General features: G+C 39.0%; 1 protein-coding gene across 4 annotated transcripts; it reads right to left on the reverse strand.

Moving 5' to 3' along the window:
• Positions 1–2: 2 nt before the first annotated feature.
• LOC133558272 (MAGUK p55 subfamily member 3-like) lies at positions 3–22530 on the reverse strand. Of its 4 annotated transcripts, none has more exons than XM_061909511.1 (19): positions 22365–22530; positions 14323–14492; positions 12869–12987; positions 12671–12748; positions 12518–12598; positions 8779–8916; positions 8494–8575; positions 8129–8214; positions 7973–8047; positions 6051–6247; positions 5910–5974; positions 5208–5225; positions 4708–4725; positions 4303–4461; positions 2523–2603; positions 2357–2450; positions 2172–2280; positions 479–601; positions 3–369 (listed from the first exon to the last, which is right to left on the reverse strand). In XM_061909511.1, the coding sequence occupies exons 2-19, from the start codon at positions 14360–14362 to the stop codon at positions 190–192; spliced, it is 1743 nt and encodes a 580-aa protein (XP_061765495.1). In that variant the 5' UTR covers positions 14363–14492; positions 22365–22530; the 3' UTR covers positions 3–189. The 4 variants fall into 4 exon arrangements, with proteins under 4 accessions (XP_061765495.1, XP_061765496.1, XP_061765494.1 ...); XM_061909512.1 differs by having other exon boundaries at positions 4708–4722; positions 7973–8050; XM_061909510.1 differs by having other exon boundaries at positions 7973–8050.
• Positions 22531–22900: the final 370 nt, after the last annotated feature.

Here is a 22900-nt window from a genome sequence, read left to right on the forward strand (position 1 = left end):
CATGGCTGTGTAAAACATTTATTGTTATAGTAAGTAGCTGCCATCAATTATGTAAGCATATTTCTGCCCACTGCATTGTTAAATTTGGCACTTTGAGCAAGTTTATCCCACAACCACTACTAACACTAGTCAACATTTCAAAAGCGGGTGTAACTGGGAGTAGATCAGTTTGGCAAGTAGACATGTTAGTTAAGTCCTCACCCAGGACAAGGGCACCCACTGGGGCTCCAGGCGCACACGGTCTAGAAGGACATGAAGTTCTGCAACCGCACTGAGCAACTCTTCCTTGACCAGAATGTAATCCATCCAGTGACCAAAACTCTGCTCTATCTTTTCTGCTGACTGCCTCATGTCCTGGATGTCATGCTCCTGTAACGGCAACAATGTTGTGTTTTTGATGGCTGTGGAGCGTGTCGGTATTTCATTGTGCATCTTTTAGTTTGGCTGCAGTTGCTATGGCGACATAGAGCGCACTCACCGTGATGGCCACACTGTGTAGCGAAGAACAGGAGCTCAGAGATTTCCTCTCGCTGTCGAACACGGACGGTCGCACAAAGACAACAAAGGGCTTGAGCGCGGGCGTGCGGAGAATGTGCAGGGCCTGGTAGACAACCACAGCGTATCACCAGCCATGTTACAGGTGTGCAATACTGCCAACTTCATGACTACTTTTTAATACAACACTTGTAATTGGTGTCTATGCTTACTTCTAAGGAAGGGATGAACTGCATTATGTCACAATATGCATGTAACTGAAGAATGTGAAAACTTGTAAAAAAAAAAAAAAAAATGGTACAAAATATTGCATGGTTATCTCTCATTGTATTATATGCAACAGTGACAGTATAATACCAAGGTTGTAATATCAATTTTATAGACTGTAAAATTGTGGGCCACCATATCATGACCGTCAATATCATAGTTATACTGTAGCATTGACAAAACCACTGTATTGTGTATAATATTGGCGTAGTATCACAATCACAGATGAGTGGTGTACGAAAAAAAGGAAAACATATTGCTCTCCATGGTGCTGTATTATACACAAGTGACAGTATCAATATCTAATACCAATGTTGTAATAACATGTGTATACATGCTGTAAAATTTTGTAAAACACTGCAATATATTACAAAGTTATGTTTGATGGTGCAGTATTATGAAGTGACAACTGTCTAATACCAATATTGTAATAATGATTTTGTAGACCATTATCAGTTTTTATGAATTGTGAGCAAAAATGTTATATCACCAATCGATATAATGCAGGTGTGTCCCCCGCCCCCATATCAATCACCTAAAACGCTGTATCTTTATTACATGCAGATACCTGTGTATGATAGTAGTTTATCTACAATTGCCACTCCCTAGACAGTCTATCCTGACATTTTTTCCAAGTATTTTATACAACTTGACATATAAAACATTAAAAAGGTAAAAGTCATCAATAAGTGCAGGCATTAAACGGTTGTGGTGTTGGTGTATCCATATCAATGTACTCTGACAATCACTGCATCACAAACTGTGGTACTTGGGCTCCATCTAGTGGTATGCCAAAAAAGAACACAGTTACTGTTCAAACATTAAATATACTTGTTTAATAAAACCATTGCCATGTTTTTAAAGAATACTTAGGCTGACTACGCTACTGTATTTTATTGTTGGTCATTATGGTGGTACTTTGCGCAACAAATGTTTTGTGAAGTGATACTTGGTGAAAAAAGTTTGCTAACAACTGGAGTGTGCATGTTCTCCCCGTGACTGCGTGGGTTCCCTCCAGGTACTCCGGCTTCCTCCCACTTCCAAAGACATGCACCTGGGGATAGGTTGATTGGCAACACTAAATTGGCCCTAGTGTGTGAACGTTGTCTGTCTATCTGTGTTGGCCCTGCAATGAGGGGGCGACTTGTCCACGGTGTACCATACCTTCTGCCCGAATGCAGCTGAGATGGGCTCTAGCACCCCCCGTGACCCCAAAAGGGACAAGCGGTAGAAAATGGATGGATTGATGGATGCAGTAGACTGCACATGTTTTTTTAACCATATTACATGGTGTATGCAGTATGACTTATCAGCCCCTTTTTGAGTGTAATAGCGCTCCCTAGTGGTCGAGTTGGTCACTTGGACAACCCAAGTAGACCTAAGAACAATCAGTAATAAATACCACAAACCTCAGGTTGGATGTCCACAAGGCACATCTTGTTCTGATCCAGAATTCTGTGAATGGACTCCAAACTGGTGCCATAAAGATTGTCTTTATATTCTCCATATTCGATGAACCTGCACAAAGAAGGCATGTGTGTAGAGTAAAAGGAGAGGAGCAGTAAGGTTGGTGAGTCATGTTGACGTTGCTTACTTCCCACTGTGGATGTCCGCCTCGAACGCTGCTTTGGTGATGAAGTGATATTCCACGCCTTCACGCTCGTGGCTCTTTCTGGGCCTCGTGGTGTCTTTGGACCGTACGCAAGTCAGGAATCAAATATGGACCAGAAAAAAGGGCATTTTGTTTAAAGTGGACTTACGAGGCACAGCCAGGCCGTAAAGTCTGGAGTTCTCTGCGATCACCTTCTGCTTGAGCTCAGAGATACGAGCACCGAGCGAACCTAAGAACGGGACCAAGGCCAAACGTGGGAATCAAACATTTATCAAACTTTACATTTTGCTTATGACTTTTTTCAATACATATGCGTTATGAGGTGATTTTATTTTTATAAAACTTGTTTTACCCTTTAAAACAACGGGAAAACAGCTTTGAGGTGTAATGACCACACTTGACCACTAGAGGGGAGCATTACAGGCCATATTCATCCATTCATTTTCTACTGCTTGTCCTTATCAATATTCAATTTACGCTTAAAATGTATGGATAGATCAATCGTTGAACTAGTCAAGGCTGGAATAAGCACTGTTCTGATATTTTGGGGAAAATACAGCATAGTTTGATTTTCAAAAAAATAAGGGCAAAATACATTCTTAAAAATTAGTAACATTTGATGAGTATAGAGTGGGGCAAAAAAGTATTTAGTCAGCCACCGATTGTGCAAGTTCTCCCACTTAAAATGATGACAGAGGTCTGTAATTTTCATCATAGGTACACTTCAACTGTGGGAGACAGAATGTGGAAAAAACAAATCCAGGAATTCACATTGTAGGAATTTTAAAGAATTTATTTGTAAGTTATGGTGGAAAATAAGTATTTGGTCAACCATTCAAAGCTCTCACTGATGGAAGGAAGTTTTGGCTCAAAATCTCACGATACATGGCCCCATTCATTCTTTCCTGAACACGGATCAATCGTCCTGTCCCCTTAGAAGAAAAACGGCCCCAAAGCATGATCTTTCCACCCCCATGCTTCACAGTAGGTGTGGTGTTCTTGGGATGCAACTCAGTATTCTTCTTCCTCCAAACACGACGAGTTGAGTTTATACCAAAATGGATACATGGATGATACAGCAGAGGATTGGGAGAATGTCATGTGGTCAGATGAAACCAAAACAGAACTTTTTGGTATAAACTCAACTCGTCGTGTTTGGAAGAAGAAGAATACTGAGTTGCATCCCAAGAACACCATACCTACTGTGAAGCATGGGGGTGGAAACAACATGCTTTGGGGCTGTTTTTCCTGCTAAGGGGACAGGACGATTGATCCGTGTTAAGGAAAGAATGAATGGGGCCATGTATCGTGAGATTTTGAGCCAAAACTTCCTTCCATCAGGGAGAGCTTTGAATGGTTGACCAAATACTTATTTTCCACCATAATTTACAAACAAATTCTTTAAAATTCCTACAATGTGCATTCCTGGATTTTTTTTCTACATTCTGTCTCTCACAGTTGAAGTGTACCTATGATGAAAATTACAGACCTCTGTCATCAATTTAAGTGGGAGAACTTGCACAATCGCTGGCTGACTAAATACTTTTTTGCCCCACTGTATATCCATCCATTCATCCATTTTCTACTGCTTATTCCCTTTTGGGGTCGCGGGGGGCGCTGGCGCCTATCTCAGCTACAATCGGGCGGAAGGCGGGGTACACCCTGGACAAGTCGCCACCTCATCGCAGAGCCAACACAGATAGACAGACAACATTCACACTCACATTCAAACACTAAGCCCAATTTAGTGTTGCCAAACAACCTATCCCCAGGTGCATGTCTTTGGAAGTGGGAGGAAGCCGGAGTACCCGGAGGAAACCCACGCATTCACGGGGAGAACATATATTTTTTTTTTCTGTGAAATTTCTATTATGTTTGTAAACTTAGTAAAAATGATATCATGGAGAGTTGGACATGACCTACTGTACCTAGCAGCACGATGAGACGAGGTTTCTCTCCATGGCGCGGCACATAAAGCGTGACCTCCTCGTATATCAAGAAGTCGCTGTGAGTTGCATCAGGAGTGCGAGGATCTCCCGGTGAACTCTGACGTTCCTTCTTGAGACGGAAACTTCTGCGCAAGCCAGCTGGCGTCAAAAAAGAAAAGACGCGTTTGTCATATGAAGGATCTTTAACTGGTGTTGCAGTAGGTGCTTAAAAACAGCAGACTACTTCCTTCTCTGCCTACTAAGTAAACAAGCAGCCAGCAGGTTTTGGCAATGACACATCAAAGCCTACAGTAGAATATAAAACATTACAAAGTCCACCAGGATTGTTAGCACATCAACTTTGCAGATTGCAATACAATCAGTCATTCAATTATTCGTCCTCACCCTCAACATTGGCGTCTTCTGTGGGAGAGGGCGAGGGGGAGGAGCCAGGGCGAGAGGAAAGAGGGTGATGTCACAACACAGTAGGTTCAACACATGAAATGATGATGTAGGTAAGTCATAAAAATATTATAGTGATAAGGATATACATTTTACAACTTTACTATTCAATTCAATTACGACTCTCAAAGTTACGATTCAATTCTGAATCGTTTCTCGAGCCAAACTGACTTGCAATATTTGGTATATAAATTATAATCATTTTCAAAACTGGTTACAGGCTACAACAGCTGGTCAGGGTTAATGGCCGATGACGTACGATATACACGTGCAACCAGTAAGCCTGGAAATTATATAAAAAACATTTGAAAAATGTAAATGATCCTTGAAAATATTGAATCGAATAAGAATCATAATATACAAGAATTGCAATTTCAATGTGAATCAGTCTTTTCCAGCACCCTTAAGCAATAGATGCTTAAATGTCGTGTGTGTGTGTATACCTTGTTCAGCCCGCTCGTCTGAGGGCAGCAATGCAAGGAATGACACACAATATCACTGCAAAGAACAACACAACAACTGTTTCGCTTGTTATATATATATTCACTCATAATTAAAACACCACTCTACCTTACCATACATATTTTTACCATTTAGGGTACATTATTTTTTTCTAATTATCATTACTAATCAGGTACTATTTATCTGATAAATATATATTTTTTTTTTTAGCTTTTATTCCTAAGATTTATTTAAATTTTTGTACCTTTTATTCCTTACTTTTGGACATTTTCTTTATTATTTTTTTACTACAGCTAATCTGTTTACAATTTTTCTTAAAATGCATTAATTCAATAAAGAAAACAATGACTAAATTGTTTTTGAATACAAAGAACAAATACAAAACAAATGTGAAGTGCTACAAAATAATAATGATGGGTTCAAAAAGGCTTCCTGAATAAATTAAAACACCCGTTTGTTTTCCCGGATCTTTTTCTTTTTTTAATTTGGCTTAATGTCTGACAGAAATTGGATTATGCCATGACACGATAGATTGCATAGAGATTATGGTCTGTTTCCATAATCCCTCTCTATGCATCTCCTTGGTTATAGATGAAATTTGACCTGCGACGTGACACGCGTGTCGCTTGTTGCTATGTGCTGAAGTCGGGTAAAAGGTGGTTGCCGTGGTGATGACGACTTACATGTGGTCACTTTGGGGGAGATGGAGGCTGGGAACGAGCCTGTCTTCAGACGGTATCTCAGGCGCCTGTCAAGATACAAATGATGTGCAGCGTTTTGTTAAGTTATATTATGAAGATTCATATCCAAAAGCGGCAGGCTACCTCTCCTGAAAGTGTGTGGAGGGGATGAGGGCGGCGCGCAGGTTGCAGTCGCCCACTTTCTTGGCCTGCCACCAGGTAGCGTCCTCCTGACTCACCACCTGCAGGATGTCCCCCCTCTTAAAAGGAAGCCCCGCCTCCTGACAGGGCGTGGCCCGGTCCTCAAAGGGCACGTAGTCGAACAAAGCTCTTAGGTAGACCTGCAGGACAACAGGACTTAACAACATAATCAGAATAACAACACGACCGATCGTATTTTCTTCAAGTGGTCGATTACAGCAGTGAAAGATTTTGTTTCTTAGCTGTTAGTTATTTTATGACTCATCATTTTCTTAACATTTGCATCAAAACTCTCCCTGGTTTTTTTGGTAACTTGCAAACGACCATTGAGGCACTTTCCTCCCCATTGGGCCCCTGGAGGTCTCTCCAAAGTGAGTGTGAGTGACAGGAAGAAAAGCTCTGACATTTACAGCATATAACCCTCTAGACCTAATTTAGGATGACCTGTTCTTTTCAGACCCGTAGTCTTATCAAGTCATACCTGTGATTTCGTATATATATATATATATATATTTTTTTTTTGGGCCCGGGATTTTGTATACCTTCTCGATTACCGAACGGTCAAATATTGCACAAATGCGTCTGCATCATTCCTCAGTGTGGATCGCCCACACAAAGTACCACTGCAAAATAATCTAGCATGGAGTCAAAGTAAGTGGAGTGTCACTATACAAAAACCCCCGGCCGAGTCATACCAAAACTATACAAATGGGAGCCATTACCTCCCTTCTTGGCACTCAGCATCAAGGGTTGGAATTGTGGGTTAAATCACCAAAAATTATTCCCGGGCGTGGCCACCACTGCTGCCCACTGCTCCCCTCACCTCCCAGGGGGTGATCAAGGGTGATGGGTGAAATGCAGAGAATAATTTCGCCACACCTAGTGTGTGTGTGTGTGACAATCATTGGGACTTTAACTTAGCTATTGAATGTAAGTGTTAAAAATGTAAAAAAAAAAAACACACAGCAAAGTGGGAATGTGGTGTTCCTCTCCACCAACAACCCTTTTCAATAGGGGTAAAAGTGGAAAAAAAAAGTTGTATATCGGCCTTTCCAAGCTTTCCAGGTTCTAAACTAAAGGCTGTGGGCTGAGCCAGGAAAGGCGGTGCAGTCAGCGATGCCGGCGACACTTGTTAATTTGTCAGCCACTTCACCAGGAGACTCCTTTTGAACATTCTTCGCACATTAACATTTCAAAAGCCACATATTTGCCCCGTTTGTTGACCTGCAAAGTATTTTTTTGGGGTGGAAGAGTCTGGTCCGGGTCTGGATAGCTTGAAGCTAGCTAGCATGTCTCCATCCTCGAATGATGTCGACCGAGTGGGAGATAAAAGTCAAGTTTCCATGGACTCACAAAGGACTAAAACCACTCATTTACTGGAGGAATGGCACAGGATGAAGTTAAAAAGGATGACTTTACACTCACTCTTAGTGTTTACCATGAAGTCTTTCTTTTGACAGCTCCTCGCGGTAAAGTTGTTCGAGTGCAAACTAAGGCAGTATTTGTGATTGATAAAACTTTCGGCGGATCAAAATTTAAGTATTGCAAAGTTCATTACTTTGAAGACGACCAATCAAAACACAATAAACGGGGACGGAAGTTCGACCTGGCAAATATAAACAAAACAAAACACCGCCGGAAAGCGATAATCAATAAAAAAAAAAACAAGCGCGCAGGAGTTTTGACCCGGAGATGGCAAGGTCAGTAAAAAAATGTACTTAAAAAATCCGCATCCCGGGGATGCGCGGTCTACTGCAAATGCGCGTCTTTTCTGATTTCAGTGCGGAAAAAGACACAAAAAGTGCGGTAACGCCAACAGTTGTCATTATGATAACTGATTGTGTTTTCATTGAAAAATGTTTTACCCTGCTTTCCTTCAACTTGTCTTCTTCCACGACGGCCGGGATAATTTTAAGTGTGATGGATCCTTGTGACTGCGACTGCTCAAAAACAAACAACAAAAACACAGTGAGCAACAAGTCTTTCCATGCACGATACTGCAGATGAAACATGACTTCTACCAGCATGTGACTAATTTCATCCGGCCTTTTGTGGGTTATCAAGTTGCCATTGACCTCGCGTAGCTCGTCCCCCACATGCACCAGACCTGGCAACACACGTAACAACACACACTTTGAAGTGACACACAGTTGATAACGTCTCCATGGGAGCAACCAGGGGTGACCCCTGTTTGAAAAGACTAAACACACACAATCTGGTGGCACTAATCTGGAGGGTTTAATCTCTGTTGACAGTTTTGCAAAGTGTTACACAACGTAATCTCCTCACTTGTGTGTCAGTGCTGATAAGGAAGTCCTGTTTGTGGTTTAAGTTACAAAAAAAGAGGGTGGGAAGCGACCACTAAGTGTGTTGCCGTCGCTCTCACCGCTGCGATCAGCAGCTCCTCCCCTCATGATCCGAGCCACGATGACCGCCCCCGTGACCTCATCCCGCCGGATTGTCGCTCCCTGGTGGGAGACACAAATCAATCCAAAAACTAATCTTCAGTTTTTAGATTATTGTAATGCACAACATATTAGCTAACCCTACGCCACAATGCACATTTGGTAGAAGTATAAACAACAACTGGCTGAGTGTGTGTCAGAAGATGAAGGACTCCCCCAGATTAAAGTGACACACATTCACCGCTCAAAGAAGCGTGAGCACTTACCAAAGGTTCCTTGTTCTTCACCAGACGCACAATCTTCACAGACTCCTCCTCCAGGTCGTCGTCCACGTCGTCTGGCAGTGGCGGCAGCACCGGGTCGAAACTCTTTTGGGCCACGGTGTCGTGGGCTGACAGCACGGCCTGTGTGGCGTCACAACAACCATGAATACAGAAGAAATGCTCCAATTAACACCTTGATTCATTTAAAATCTCCAGTAGCTGCTCGAGTGCATAGTGAACAAAATCAAGAATGAAATAATTAATTTATATCAACTCCATAAAATGGTAGTACAGTAGCTGCATTTAAGATATTGTGAGTGGTCAGCATGTATGCGCCTCACTGTGAATGTCACTACATTGGTGAAACAATGTTAAAAAGCCCCTCTAATGCAGACAACCGTAAGACTTATTTTATACTTTTGGACATAAAAAGCATGTCCACAGGTAAAATTCTCCCAAAATGGACACTGCCCTGCTTTAAGGGTTGTGCAGCACATTTTGGAAAGACCACTTTTATGTACAAAATGTGTGCAGGCATGCATCCGCCTGTTGATGTCGCCTACAGACGACTGGAGGCCATTTCATATTGCGTTATATGTGTTAGCGTCTTCATCCCGAATCTCGATATTTTTACGCGGAATTTGAAGGAATAATCAAATATGTCTACCAAATGCATTGGTGCAGGTTGTAGAAACGCAACTATTAGTTGTGTTACTACAACGTGATCCATAGTCAATACCATCATGACACCACGTGCACAAAACTTTTCCGGGACGACCGATTTTCCCAATAAAATCGCCGAACAAAGTCGTAACTTCCTTCTTCCCAGCAGTATCAGTGATTTTCCTTTCCATCCAGTCCCATCAAAACTTATTTTTGACATGTTTATCAATTTCTTTTACTCGTGAAGCGTCCTTTCTCTCGAGAACCGACATCGTTTACATTTGGAAAATGGCGGTAATAACGTCATCATTCATAACAGATGACCTGATTGGTCACAAGGAACATATCGACCAATCAACTACGGCGTAATATAAGCTACGTCTCGATTACCAAAGATGAATCGGCAAGTAAACGAATCTTGACTTAGGGTCGGAAAAAAAAAACGGAAAAATGGAAGATCATTTTTTTTCCCCCCTAGATTAAAAAAGACGGAATTCCGACTTTAGACGGAAAAATCACATGCCTGAACTACAGAAGGGGTCAGCATGCATACATTACCAAATGATGGCAATATGAGGAAAATATGGACCGTTACAGTCCAACTGATTCACACAAAATGCGAGAGGAATGTAATCTCCAGGCATTATTTTGATGATTACGATTTTGACAAACAATGCTTTTGGTCAGAATTAAGATGGAAAATATTTTAGAGACTCAAGCCAAATATGACACTACAATTCCACCTTGAGGGTAAAAAGATAGTCAAAACCTGTGGAAAATTTGAGAAAAACAACAGGCTCTCGTGTTCCAATTTGTGTCCTCTTTTACTGATGTTTTCCTTAAGATGCTTGAGGAAATGCTGAAAGAGCACGTGGAAACACAGGCTATGATGTCAATGGAAAAGGAAATGGAAGAGCATGGGTGTCTGGAAATAGCGATTCTTTTTTGCTCATGTTAATTAACCGTATCAGTTTTGAAGCAATCATGGGCCAAAATAATAGTTTTATATCAATCAATCAATCAATCAATCAATCAATCAATCAATCAATCAATGTTTACTTATATAGCCCTAAATCACTAGTGTCTCAAAGGGCTGCACAAACCACTACGACATCCTCGGTAGGCCCACATAAGGTCAAGGAAAACTCACACCCAGTGGGACATCGGTGACAATGATGACTATGAGAACCTTGGAGAGGAGGAAAGCAATGGATGTCGAGCGGGTCTACATGATACTGTGAAAGTTCAATCCATAATGGATCCAACACAGTCGCGAGAGTCCAGTCCAAAGCGGATCCAACACAGCAGCGAGAGTCCAGTTCACAGCGGAGCCAGCAGGAAACCATCCCAAGCGGAGGCGGATCAGCAGCGCAGAGATGTCCCCAGCCGATACACAGGCAAGCAGTACATGGCCACCGGATCGGACCGGACCCCCTCCACAAGGGAGAGTGGGACATAGGAGAAAAAGAAAAGAAACGGCAGATCAACTGGTCTAAAAAGGGAGTCTATTTAAAGGCTAGAGTATGCAAATGAGTTTTAAGGTGAGACTTAAATGCTTCTACTGAGGTGGCATCTCGAACTGTTACCGGAAGGGCATTCCAGAGTACTGGAGCCCGAAATGAAAAATGACTATATCTACACTGTCTATATGGGGAAATGTGATCCAGTTCTGTAGATGACGTCACACAAAGTGGGGGCTGCAGTTCCAGTCTTGAGATGGAAAGGTTGCATAATATGGGCTATGACTACCAGATTCATTTCCAGGAGCAAAAAATACATAAAGATAACTTGTTAGTGTAATCTTGGTTATCTCAACCCAATCCAATCCACTTTATTTATATATCACATTTAAACAACCAGAATGTTTCCAAAGTGCTGCACAGCCATGTTAAAAACAATATTAAAAACAATATTAAAAACAATATTATGCTTCACCAATAACTGAATAAAAACAAAAAAATGAATAAATATAAAACCAATATAAAAATAAATATGATTAAAAACAATTTTAAAGGGTAAAAGCAATTAAAACAGGATGCAATGGGTCATTTAAAGGGGAACTGCTATTTATTTTGGAATTTTTCCTATCCATAAAAAATACATTTATGCATTTTAACTTCTAAATAAAAGTCCACTTATAAGGAAGCCAATAGGAGTTCCTCTATTTCGCCTATTGAATCCAATACATCAGTCAAAAACCGCCAACAATACTCAATTTACATTATGTGACTTGAATATTAAGCAAGTATTAGTGATATTTTATTATAAGCTCTAACGCAGAAAAACTATTAATAGCGGCGCCATGATCACTACTGTGTGTCCCAATGTTTATATTATTGAGTGGTCTGCTCTTTTCTCGCTTCCTTGAGCTCCCTAGAAGTTTATTGCAGATCATAAATCGTGTATCTCACCAGAAGACATCTAAGTAGGTATTCCAGCAAGTTGGTACACTTTGACAGCCATTTAGGACCCGAAACTGAAGAGGACGAAACGAAAAGACGCTTGGTCCCCTACCCTCATTGTTATCTGTGTGAGGATTATTAGTCATTTTAATGAGAATATATGATCATCCTCACAGTCGGCATCCTAATGACAGCAGACATTACACAGTAAGTGATGTTTTGTTATGTGTTGGCTCTCTAAGTCTGTAGTGAGTAATAATTAGCGATGGAAAAAAAAAGCAGACGTGATGTGTTTTTTAAATGAATGTGCCACGTATGCTTAAAATGATCAACATACATAAATATTAAATATTATGAATGTGCGCAGTACTACATTACATATATATTTACATAACGTATATGCAACCTTAATGGAGGCTCCATTGTAAGCAAACTGTTGATTGCATTTGTTTAATATTTAGAATGCACAACAAAATAAAATCTATCATGCTGTCTCTCATAATGATTGAGCAATACATGCTAAATGCATACATGCTTCCTTCTCTCTTGAGTTTCCATGCTCATTTAACACGATTAAAAATGAACCGTATTCAATTGTGATCAATTGAAATGAATCCCCAGCAACAGTAATTAGGTCACCTTATAAGATGAACAGCAGTCTATGTTTGTGTGTGCACCTTAAGGTGAGGAGCACTCAGCAGGAGAAGCAGCTCTTTTTCATCCTCCTCAAGGGGCCCATCCTGGAGCTCCTCGGTCAGCTGACCAAAAAATGTTTTCATTAAAACTCAAGAAGAACTTGAGAATTCGGCAATGTGTCAGGCTGCACTTACATCCTCTGCCAGACAGGAGGCGCTGTGCAGTACCGGGGACGGGCTCTGCTTCTCGTACTGTTTCAGTTTGTCGTGGACCTTCAACAGCACAGAAGCAACTTGGCAATTAGTTTTTTCTACATTTTTCCAACTGGTCATGTGACTTGCCGACATGCATTATTGCAATGAGTGTAGAGTTCGTACTAATAATCAACACACCTTCATGAGGTAGCCAAGGCTTTTCTCACTGAAGACACCTTTAAGGAAGACCAGGTCCTCCTTGTGGTTGGCATCAGGGTGGAGCTGAGAGGTGAGCAGGGCCAAGGTCTCATGTAGATCTATTGTATAACATGCAATGTGTCGGTAGAAAAAAATATAAATACGTTATATATGTGTATATATATATGTGTATATATATGTGTGTGTATATATATATATATATATATATATATATATATATATATATATATATATATATATATATATATATATATATATATATATACACATATATAACGTATTTATATATATATATATATGGGTTAAAATGATAGGATCATCGATCTACTTCACGGAGAACAACTTTGTAAAAAAGCAGGCTTTGCTACATATCTTGAAAAACAGTCAATATTTCTATTTCTACCAACTACTTGCTGAACAATATGTTGACATTTTTCATCTTGATTCTCACAGAGAGTTATGTCTAATTATTTCAATATAAACACCGCATGTACAACAAACTGCAATCCGGGGAGTCCAAATCTTTTAATGTGAGGGCCGCATTCATAAATATTGAAGGACGCAGGGGCCACTTTGATACACTTTTTACATTACGATAATAAAATCAATACATTGTACATGCTGAACCATCTGAACAAAACATCCACATCTTAGCTTTGTGTTGTTATAGGTAAAGCAAATTAGAGCGACATTTAAACACCTTGAAATACTTAATTTCTTCTTATAATTTACCAATGTGGTTAACATTCACTAGCTAAAAACTTGAAAGGCTTTAGCACACCTTTTTTTTTTCCATTGCTGTACTGATACTGAACTGACTCTTTGATTTATTTTGTACAATTTTCCATTTGACCTACTATTTGTGCACTTTCATTTTTGAAGTTGCTCTTGATTTTTTTTATAAATTGATTGACCACAGCTTTGACTATTTCCTGTTGGAAATTGCACACTGACGAAGACATTGTCGAAACCCGTCTGTGTTTTCCAGCGCCTGCGCAGTTTGTATTAAAATTATTAGAAGGACACAAGTGTTGCTGGCCTTGATATTTCCTTAAGAACACTTTTTGCCGTGCACCTTTTTATTTTTGTTTTATTAAGTTTTCTGGAGAGTGTGTGTTTTTTTCTATATTTTGTAACACTTGAAAACTTACTCTATCTGGCAGGATATTTGTACATAAGTTCATCTTGACAGGATACATGCAAATCGTGACATACCATACACAGTAACACAAACAAGTCAAATTTTGGGGGGAAGTGGGCCGGTTGTGTTTTTTTCTCAGTTTTGTTCATGTAATGTAATCTGGGACGCGTTTATTATGTCTGTAAAATGTGTTGCGGGACATAAAAAAACAATCCGTGGTCCACAAATGAACCCCGGACCGCACTTTGGACACCCCCGCGGTATACTTTGATCAGGTTTGGGTGGTACCCACCTGTGATTGTAGACACCACAGGCATGTTTCGCTGAGTCATTCAGAGGAGGCAAGGAGGGTGCAGAAGGGGAAGAAAAGGGAAGGAGGGTAAAACCACGACCGCTGTGAGGTCTCTCCACTGATGCCTGATGCTCGTCGATGTCAGCCAAGGTGAAAAATGTCAGAAACCACTGGAAATAATCATAATTTGAAAAAAAGGTAACTACCAAATGTCAGAATTATTATTTTGTGCACACACCTTTGGTTATAAACAACCTGACTACTCACTTTTCTTTACAATCTGCTAACATAAAGTTCCAATACAACACTGAATGCTGTTAGAGAAACTCAACTTGTTTGTCTCCGTGGCAACAGTATATCAAGAACCCTCTTTTATTGTAAAATAACTATGTTTATACATAAACTGTGAATTAGTTTGACATAGTGTGTGAGATTAGGAGTTTGACAAACCATCTAAGGGTTGAGTAGAGTCTCAAAAGGTCCAGTCTGGTGATTAAAGTGCATTGGCCTTCTGCAACTCCTCGCTAATCTCAGCCAAGGAGGTCATGTAAATATCATCGATTTTACTAGCTCATCTGTCATTCGCTTCACACAAAACAAAAAATGCCTTCTATTGATGTATTTTCATGCTGGGATAATAAAACAGAATCCGTAATCCTTCAGAATTCAGCTTCAGAATGTATGCCATTAAAATAACGGTTTGTTTTTGTCAAAACAAAAGTGTATTTTTTAACCATGTTCTCAGAGCGTGTGCCCTTAAAACAAGTTTATGAGCAGCAACATTACCATACTCCTCATTGGTTTGTGACACAAATGGTCACTTTTAAAGTTGCAGGTTGTTATGTCATCATGAAAGAAAAACCTCCTTCCTCACAGGAATACTACCTACCGCTTCTTGCCCGCCCATAGCTAGGTGAGCCAGGCCCGAGTAATCACTAGAGATTTACCGTTTTTTTTTTTAGGTCCGATAATTATTCAAGCAGGCCGATAACCAATATTTGGAGCAGATATACATATGCAGTAAAATATATTTAACCGTGGATAATAAACAGCTGGACAAGGCTGTAAGTAGTTTTTGTAACATATTTTTTTCGGAAATGTCGGGGCAGTAGCGACATAATGCTTTATGCAGCGCTAATGTTGTAGTAAACCCATCCATCCATCCATTTTCTACCGCTTATTCCCTTTCGGGGTCGCGGGGGGCGCTGGCGCCTATCTCGTAGCACCAAAAAATATTAGGGGATTTCACAAACACCTTTATTACATGTCTAATTCTGTAGATCAGAATATAGGAAATATCCTTGGAAAATTGGTGAAAATGGCGTTTCTCTACATCACAATACCACACTATGTAAGCAATTTTGATTTTCTCAGGCAATTACCCCACAAACTGAAATACACATACTTTTAAGAATTTAGTCAACACATGACTGTCTTAGATTCAATTAACCCCTGAAATTATATTTTCAATCTGTCTTTGAAGATTTTTAGATATTTGGCAGCAGAAGATTATTTCTTGCTTCATAAATTCCTTGTGCAGATTTGAATTTGACCAGATCCATAAATTTCATTATTTGCGACTTTATAAAGAGTACATTTGTGTCTTCCCGATTGCCAACGTTGTGTATTATTCTCAGTAGTCTTTTATATACTGTCAATAACCTTTTTAACGTACCTTTGTATGTTACCCCACACTTTCACACAGTAATTAAGATATGGCAATTATAGTGCACCAACATTTTGAGTGTCGGAAAACTTTATCATTGAGTGTATATTTACATTAAATTGCCTATCACTCATTTGAGACAATATTACATACTGTACGTCTTTTTGTGTGTGTGTGTGTGTGTATTATAAATTGCCCAATACGGCTGGTACAAGACAGCTAACAATGTAGCTAATGGGAGTCATCTATTGCGCCAACAAAGACAACATCCAGAATCCGCCAATGTGAGCTACATAGTAACCAAGTATTAGCAACATTGTTATTATAAGAGCTAATGTTGAGGAACTATTTTTAGTAATACGGCACATTGATCACCATGAGGTTAAAAAAATAAAATAAAACAGCAACTGCGACTGTATTGCCTCCGAGTTGGTAAAATGTTGTGCTAGTTTTTAATTCATGTCTCACATTTGTATATTAAAAGGATGTGGTCATAAGCAGACAAGTTGGTCAACTTTGAAAATCAATTTAGACCTGAAGACATCGCGAGAAAGACGCGACAATATGCTCATTTACGCACACCTTTTTTCTTAACCTGAATAATAGTGAGCGAGCGTTATATTATTCATTCATCTTCTAAACGGGGAACAAGAAGCCTGTACTGAAAGATACAAACATCCCGTAAATGAACAGATATTGTACAGTATGTGATTGTTTTATTATGTTCGTAGTTTGTATTTGTTGTTTAGCACTTAGCAATACTGCTATATGATACTTAGTATTTCACTATAGCTGGATCCTGTTAGCACGCAGATTTTAAAACATGTATTTCATCATCTGTATATTCATGCTAAAAATATAAGTAGTCGTCGTAATTGTTGAATGAAATAGTGAATGCTGTGATGCGCTCTGTGAAATCAATGAGTTGCCATAATTACTTAAAATGACGAAAACACGATAATTATATGATATTATGAATGTGCCGGTTACTACATTACATATACACTTACAGCATGTATATAAACCCCTTGATGGAGGCCACCTGTTAGCAACCTTCTACTAGCGTTTATATACAATTTAATATACATATAATAAAGATGTGTGTTCTAGGCTAAACTCCAAAAAAATGCAGTTCACCTTTAAAACCAGCAAAATAAATGTAATTCCATACACATATTTACAATTCATCCATGCACATTGAATCTTCTTTTACTTCGCTTCTTCGTCCCTTCATTTTACTCTAATTACAAGAGCACTAAGCCAACAACACATCACACTGAATCCATGAGCTGGCTTGCTGGCTTCCCGTCGGCCATATGGTGGTATTATCTCGCCTTCTATTTAAGATGGCCCTGTTGGCACTGCTGGGGACTTCAACAGATAAGGTTTAGACAATAAAGTAGTAGTGGACTGGTAAAAAAAGGGAAATGTAGCAAAGTGTGTTGCCACAATCATTCTTCCTACTACAGAGTGAAGCATATTACTCAAACTCCATGTACACACACGCACGCACGCACGCACAAATTCTTGTATTTTCTACCTTCTTGAGACCTCTGAAAAATGCCTACCTCTTTAAGACCACCCTTTCTAGATATATAAAGATTTGTATTAACAAAATTAATATTAAATACATACTATGCAAATATAAAAAAGTAAGCTTTTAGTAAAAACATTTTTTGTTGAATTGTTTGTTTGTAATTGTTTTTTATTCTTCATTATTTACTTAAACTTATTACAGTATGTCTCCGTATACATATTTATTTCATTTTTTTAATTAATTTTGGCCAAAGGGGCGCATTTCAATTTCTTACACACACTTGTTATTACATATGTTGGCCAGAGGGAAATTTACATTTTTTATTCAAACTTGTTATTTCACTTTTTAAAACCGACACAGTCAATTTGAAAAATCCCTCCATTTTGGGACTACCTTAATTGTGATAGCTTTCACCACCAGGGGTGCAAATGAGACATTTTCTATTAGATGCAATGGTTTTCCGTTTTGGGACCATGATTTATGTCCTAACTTGTTCACCGGTCCTTATATGGAAGGTACTCTTCGTTGTTGATGTCTCAAGAAGGGTAGGAATAATAATAGTAATAATACTAATAATAAAAATAATAGATTAGATTTTATGTCACACTTTTTTATTATTAGATACTCAAAGCGCTCACAGAGAAGTGGGAACCCATCCTTCATTTACACCTGGAGGTGTTGAGGTACATTTGTAGCCACAGCTGCCCTGGGGTAGACTGACGGAAATATAAGAAAAACACACACATGCGCACACATTGTTCCTGGCAATCACACTATCACGTTGTCACATGACCCAAATGGCCAATCACATATTTTCCAGTCCTTAGTCAATCAGTAAATTGGATTTTGTCCCTTCTACAGCGGATTTCTTCGCTACTGTGGATCATTTTGTCAAATTGTAATACATTTGTTTTGTATATTAAAATGTACATTCTCAATTCAAACATTTTGATATTGAGGGGCCTTTGCCACTACATAGAGCTGGCCCCGCCTGGACTGCATGTTATGGAAGTCATATAAGTAGTTTTGAAAAAGATTGGCTGGTTTAAAGTAGATATCAAATATTCATATAGTTTTTGGGAAGTTGACATTTTTGTCACTAAAGACAAAAGTGTGAGTTAATTTGAAAACTTTGGTGTTTCCATATTGGCTACTTTACGAGGGATCGGAACCATCCATCCATCCATCCATTTTTTACCGCTTATTTCCTTTGGGGTCTCGGGGGGCGCTGGTGCTTATCTCAGCTACAATCGGGCGGAAGGCGGTGTACACCCTGGACAAGTCGCCACCTCATCGCAGGGCCGGATCTGATCCAGTATGCAAATTTTGAAGGGTTTGTAATGGCAGTGCTAGTTGTAGTACTGGTGGAAAGTTTTATTCTAATATACATTTACAGATTAAGCCTTTGCTTCTCGTGTCGCAGTGAGGGAGTAAATCAGATGTGAGCGGACATCCAATGTATGAAGTATTGACATGCAAACATAATAAATCATTTATGCACCGACGACATGGTCAGTGAGCAGCATTTTATTCCCGCAAAGCTCTCTCTCTCTCTCTCTAGTCTGGAGATTTGCAGTTGTTTTTTTGATGATGCACAATTAGAAGTGCTGGAAATAAAAGAGAATGTAGTGCAGAAGAGATCAGAAGGCTCTTAAGAGGCTTACACGAAGAACACGACTTCCAAACACCTTCATCATCACACCCCACTGTGCAACACACAGCGGGATGGAGGGTCAAGCCGAGCACAGGCGCAGGATTGTATGTGATTGGGGAAAGCAGTTTGCAATTTCACAGCCAAGGGCCCTGACTCAGTGCCAGTCTGCTTGGCATGTGGCCAAGCATTAGAAGCTTTTGACTGGTCAAACGCCCCCTGACTTGTTATCATGTGTGTAAATGCATGCAAAACATCCGCTTACGTGTTTCACTTCTATTAAAGACAACATAAAAGTCAGCGTCCCAAAATCACAGAAAAAAAACATCATATTCCGCTGTAAACTAATATTGGCTGAAATTAATTATTTTTTGGGGACTTTTACCGTTTGTAAACCTATGTTTATGCAACATTGTGTTTTGTTTTTTTAATCAGAAAAACCATGCTTAAAGATGAACTGCAATTTTGGTTTAGAATTTTGTTTGTCACATTCTCTACTATTCTCTATTATGTCAGACAAACACAAGTTACCTTTTTAAAAAAAATGCATTCTAACTTGTAAATAAACGTTGGAAAAAGTCAGATATGGAGCCAACGGGAGTTGTTCTATTTTGTCTAAAAGGCGCACTAAACCATTCAGAAACCTTCATCAAGGTTTTATATACATGGTACATGGTGTGAGTAATATGTAGTGTAGTAACGTGCACATGTATAATAGAATGTGATTTTTACCATATTTTGGTCGTTTTAAACATTGCCGGAACATTTCTTTGTGGGCACATTGACTTCACAAACGCATTACAACTTGGGATGTCACAGTATGAACATTTTTTATCATGGTTATTGTGACCAAAATTATTACAATTAATATTTTCACTGTATTTTTGAAATGTGCTCCAAATTTTAAAAAACACTTATACTGAAATATTTTAACCAAGAAAAAGTAAAAAACAACACATTGAAAATTATTTCCTCTGTAGGAGAAACATTATTGTAGATAAAAACACTAGTTCATGTACCTCAAGTAGAAATTGAATGGATACATAAAATACAGCACTATGTCATCAGTTTCTGATTTATTAAATTGTATAACAGTGCAAAATATTCTCATTTGTAGTGGTCTTGAACTATTTGGAAAAAAAAAAGATACAGTTCGTCGCTACATCTCTAAGTGCAAGTTAAAGCTCTACTATGCAAAGCGAAAGCCATTTATCAACAACATCCAGAAACACCGCCGGCCTCCCTGGGCCCGAGATCATCTAAGATGGACTGATGCAAAGTGGAAAAGTGTTCTGTGGTCTGACGAGTCCACATTTCAAATTGTTTTTGGAAATATTCAACATTGTGTAATGTTCAAGGGGAAGCGAACCATCCAGACTGTTATAGACGCAAAGTTCAAAAGCTAGCATCTGTGATGGTATGGGGGTGCATTAGTGCCCAAGGCATGGGTAACTTACACATCTGTGAAGGCACCATTAAGGCTGAAAGTACATACAGGTTTTGAAACAACATATGATGCATTCTAAGCGCCGTCTTTTTCATGGACGCCCCTGTTTATTTCAGCAAGACAATGCCAAGCCACATTCAGCATGTGTTAAAACAGTTTGGCTTCGTAAAAAGAGTGCGGGTACTTTCTTGGCCCGCCTGCAGTCCAGACCTGTCCCCCATCGAAAATGTGCGGCGCATTATGAAGCGTAAAATACGACAGCGGAGACACCGGACTGTTGAACGACTGAAGCTCTACATAAAACAGAAATGGGAAAGAATTCCACTCTCAAGGCTTCAACAATTAGTTTCCTCAGTTCCCAAACAACTATTAAAAGAAAAGGTGTTGTAACACAGTGGTGAACATGCTCTTTCCCGACTACTTTGGCACGTGTTGCAGCCATGAAATTCTAAGTTAAATATCATTTGCAAAAAAAAATAAACGTCAAATATCTTGTCTTTGTAGTGCATTCAATTGAATATGGGTTGAAAAGAATTTGCAATTCATTGTATACCGTTTATATTTACATCTAACAATTTCCCAACTCATATGGAAACGGGGTTTGTACAAGTTAAAATGCATAAAATTAAATACATATGTGTTCTTGAGGATTGTAATAAATAGATAGATAGATAGATAGATCGATGGATAGATAGATGGATAGATAAAAAGATAAATGGATAGGTAGATAGAGTACTCCGAAGGGAATAAGCGGTAAAAAATGGATGGATGGAGGGTCCGGCTTCCTTCTACCTCCAAAGACATGCACCTGGGAATAGGTTGATTGGAAACACTAAGTTGGCCCTAGTGTGTGAATGTGAGGGAAAAGGTTTTCTGTCTATCTGTGTTGGCCCTGTGATGTGGTGGCGACTCGAATGCAGCTGAGATAGGCTCCAGCACCCCCCACGACCCTGAAAAGGGACAAACGGTGTATATATATACATATATATAATATACATAAACACACACACACATATATATACATACACACATATATATATATATACCGTACACACACACACATATATACACACACACACATATATATATAAATATATATATATATACACAGTATATATATATATATACGCACACATTTACACACATTTAAATATATACATATACATATATACACACACACATATATATATATATATACACACACATACATATATGTATATACACACACACATACATATATGTATATACACACACACACACACATATATATATATATATATCAATAGAAAACCGTAAATGCTGTGAAATGTTAATGCATGCTTTGAATGGGAAAAATTAGCACCATCTAGTGGAAAAATTCAAACAGCCTTACATTAGATATTGTTAACATACTGTAAATATTGGCTCAAACAGACACTTTACAGATGTTTACAATGGGACATTTATGGTCGTAAGGAACAAACCTTTTACATTATAATAATTGATACCCTCTGGCTAATTTAACCCAAAGCACTTGGAGTACCTTCAAAGGTTTGAACAGCGTTATACAAATATAACCAATTTATTCATTCAACACAGCCAAAATATGTTGAAACTACAAAGTGAATGGCACAAAATATCTGGAGGGTTTGTAAAAAGTGAATAATGTGCCTTTGAGTTAACAAACAGTCCATCCACAGATTAGTGTAAATAAAAACAGGTGTGTTGTATTTCTGGACGCCATAGAAATAGCAAGCCTTACCTTGTTCGAAGCTTCTTTTTTTCCTTTTTCCTTCCTCCTCGTACGTCTCTGAGCGCGTCTTTTTTACTCTCTCTTCGTGAACGGACACACACGAGTTTTTATTTCCACTCCCATTCCTCCTCCTCCCTACAAGTTACCATTATCATTTCATCGTCGTCATCATCATCATCATCATCATCATCATACACCCTCCTGTCATGGCCGGCCGCCATACGGCATTTAGGGATGCATTCAAGTAGAACTCGTTTTTTCTGAACACTATCCGATTCGAGCGAAGGATAAAGAGCTGAGTTGAAAGCAATAAGATGACGATATGTTGCTTTTTCGAATCGTTAATAAAGTTGTATTCGACGCAAGTATGAAACAAAAATAAGTATGTTTATATGTTAAAATAACAGCATCAACATAAACATGCTTAATGGATCTTAAACCGAGGGAGGTAACTAATTTATATGTTTCCGCCTGCACTTGAAAGCATCACCATGTACTCTAGCAGCAAGCCACTCAGATCCAGCCATTTTTTCTTCTTTGTTACT

This window comes from Nerophis ophidion, linkage group LG08 (genome assembly GCF_033978795.1).
Source record: "Nerophis ophidion isolate RoL-2023_Sa linkage group LG08, RoL_Noph_v1.0, whole genome shotgun sequence".
NCBI classification, from domain to species: domain Eukaryota; kingdom Metazoa; phylum Chordata; class Actinopteri; order Syngnathiformes; family Syngnathidae; genus Nerophis; species Nerophis ophidion.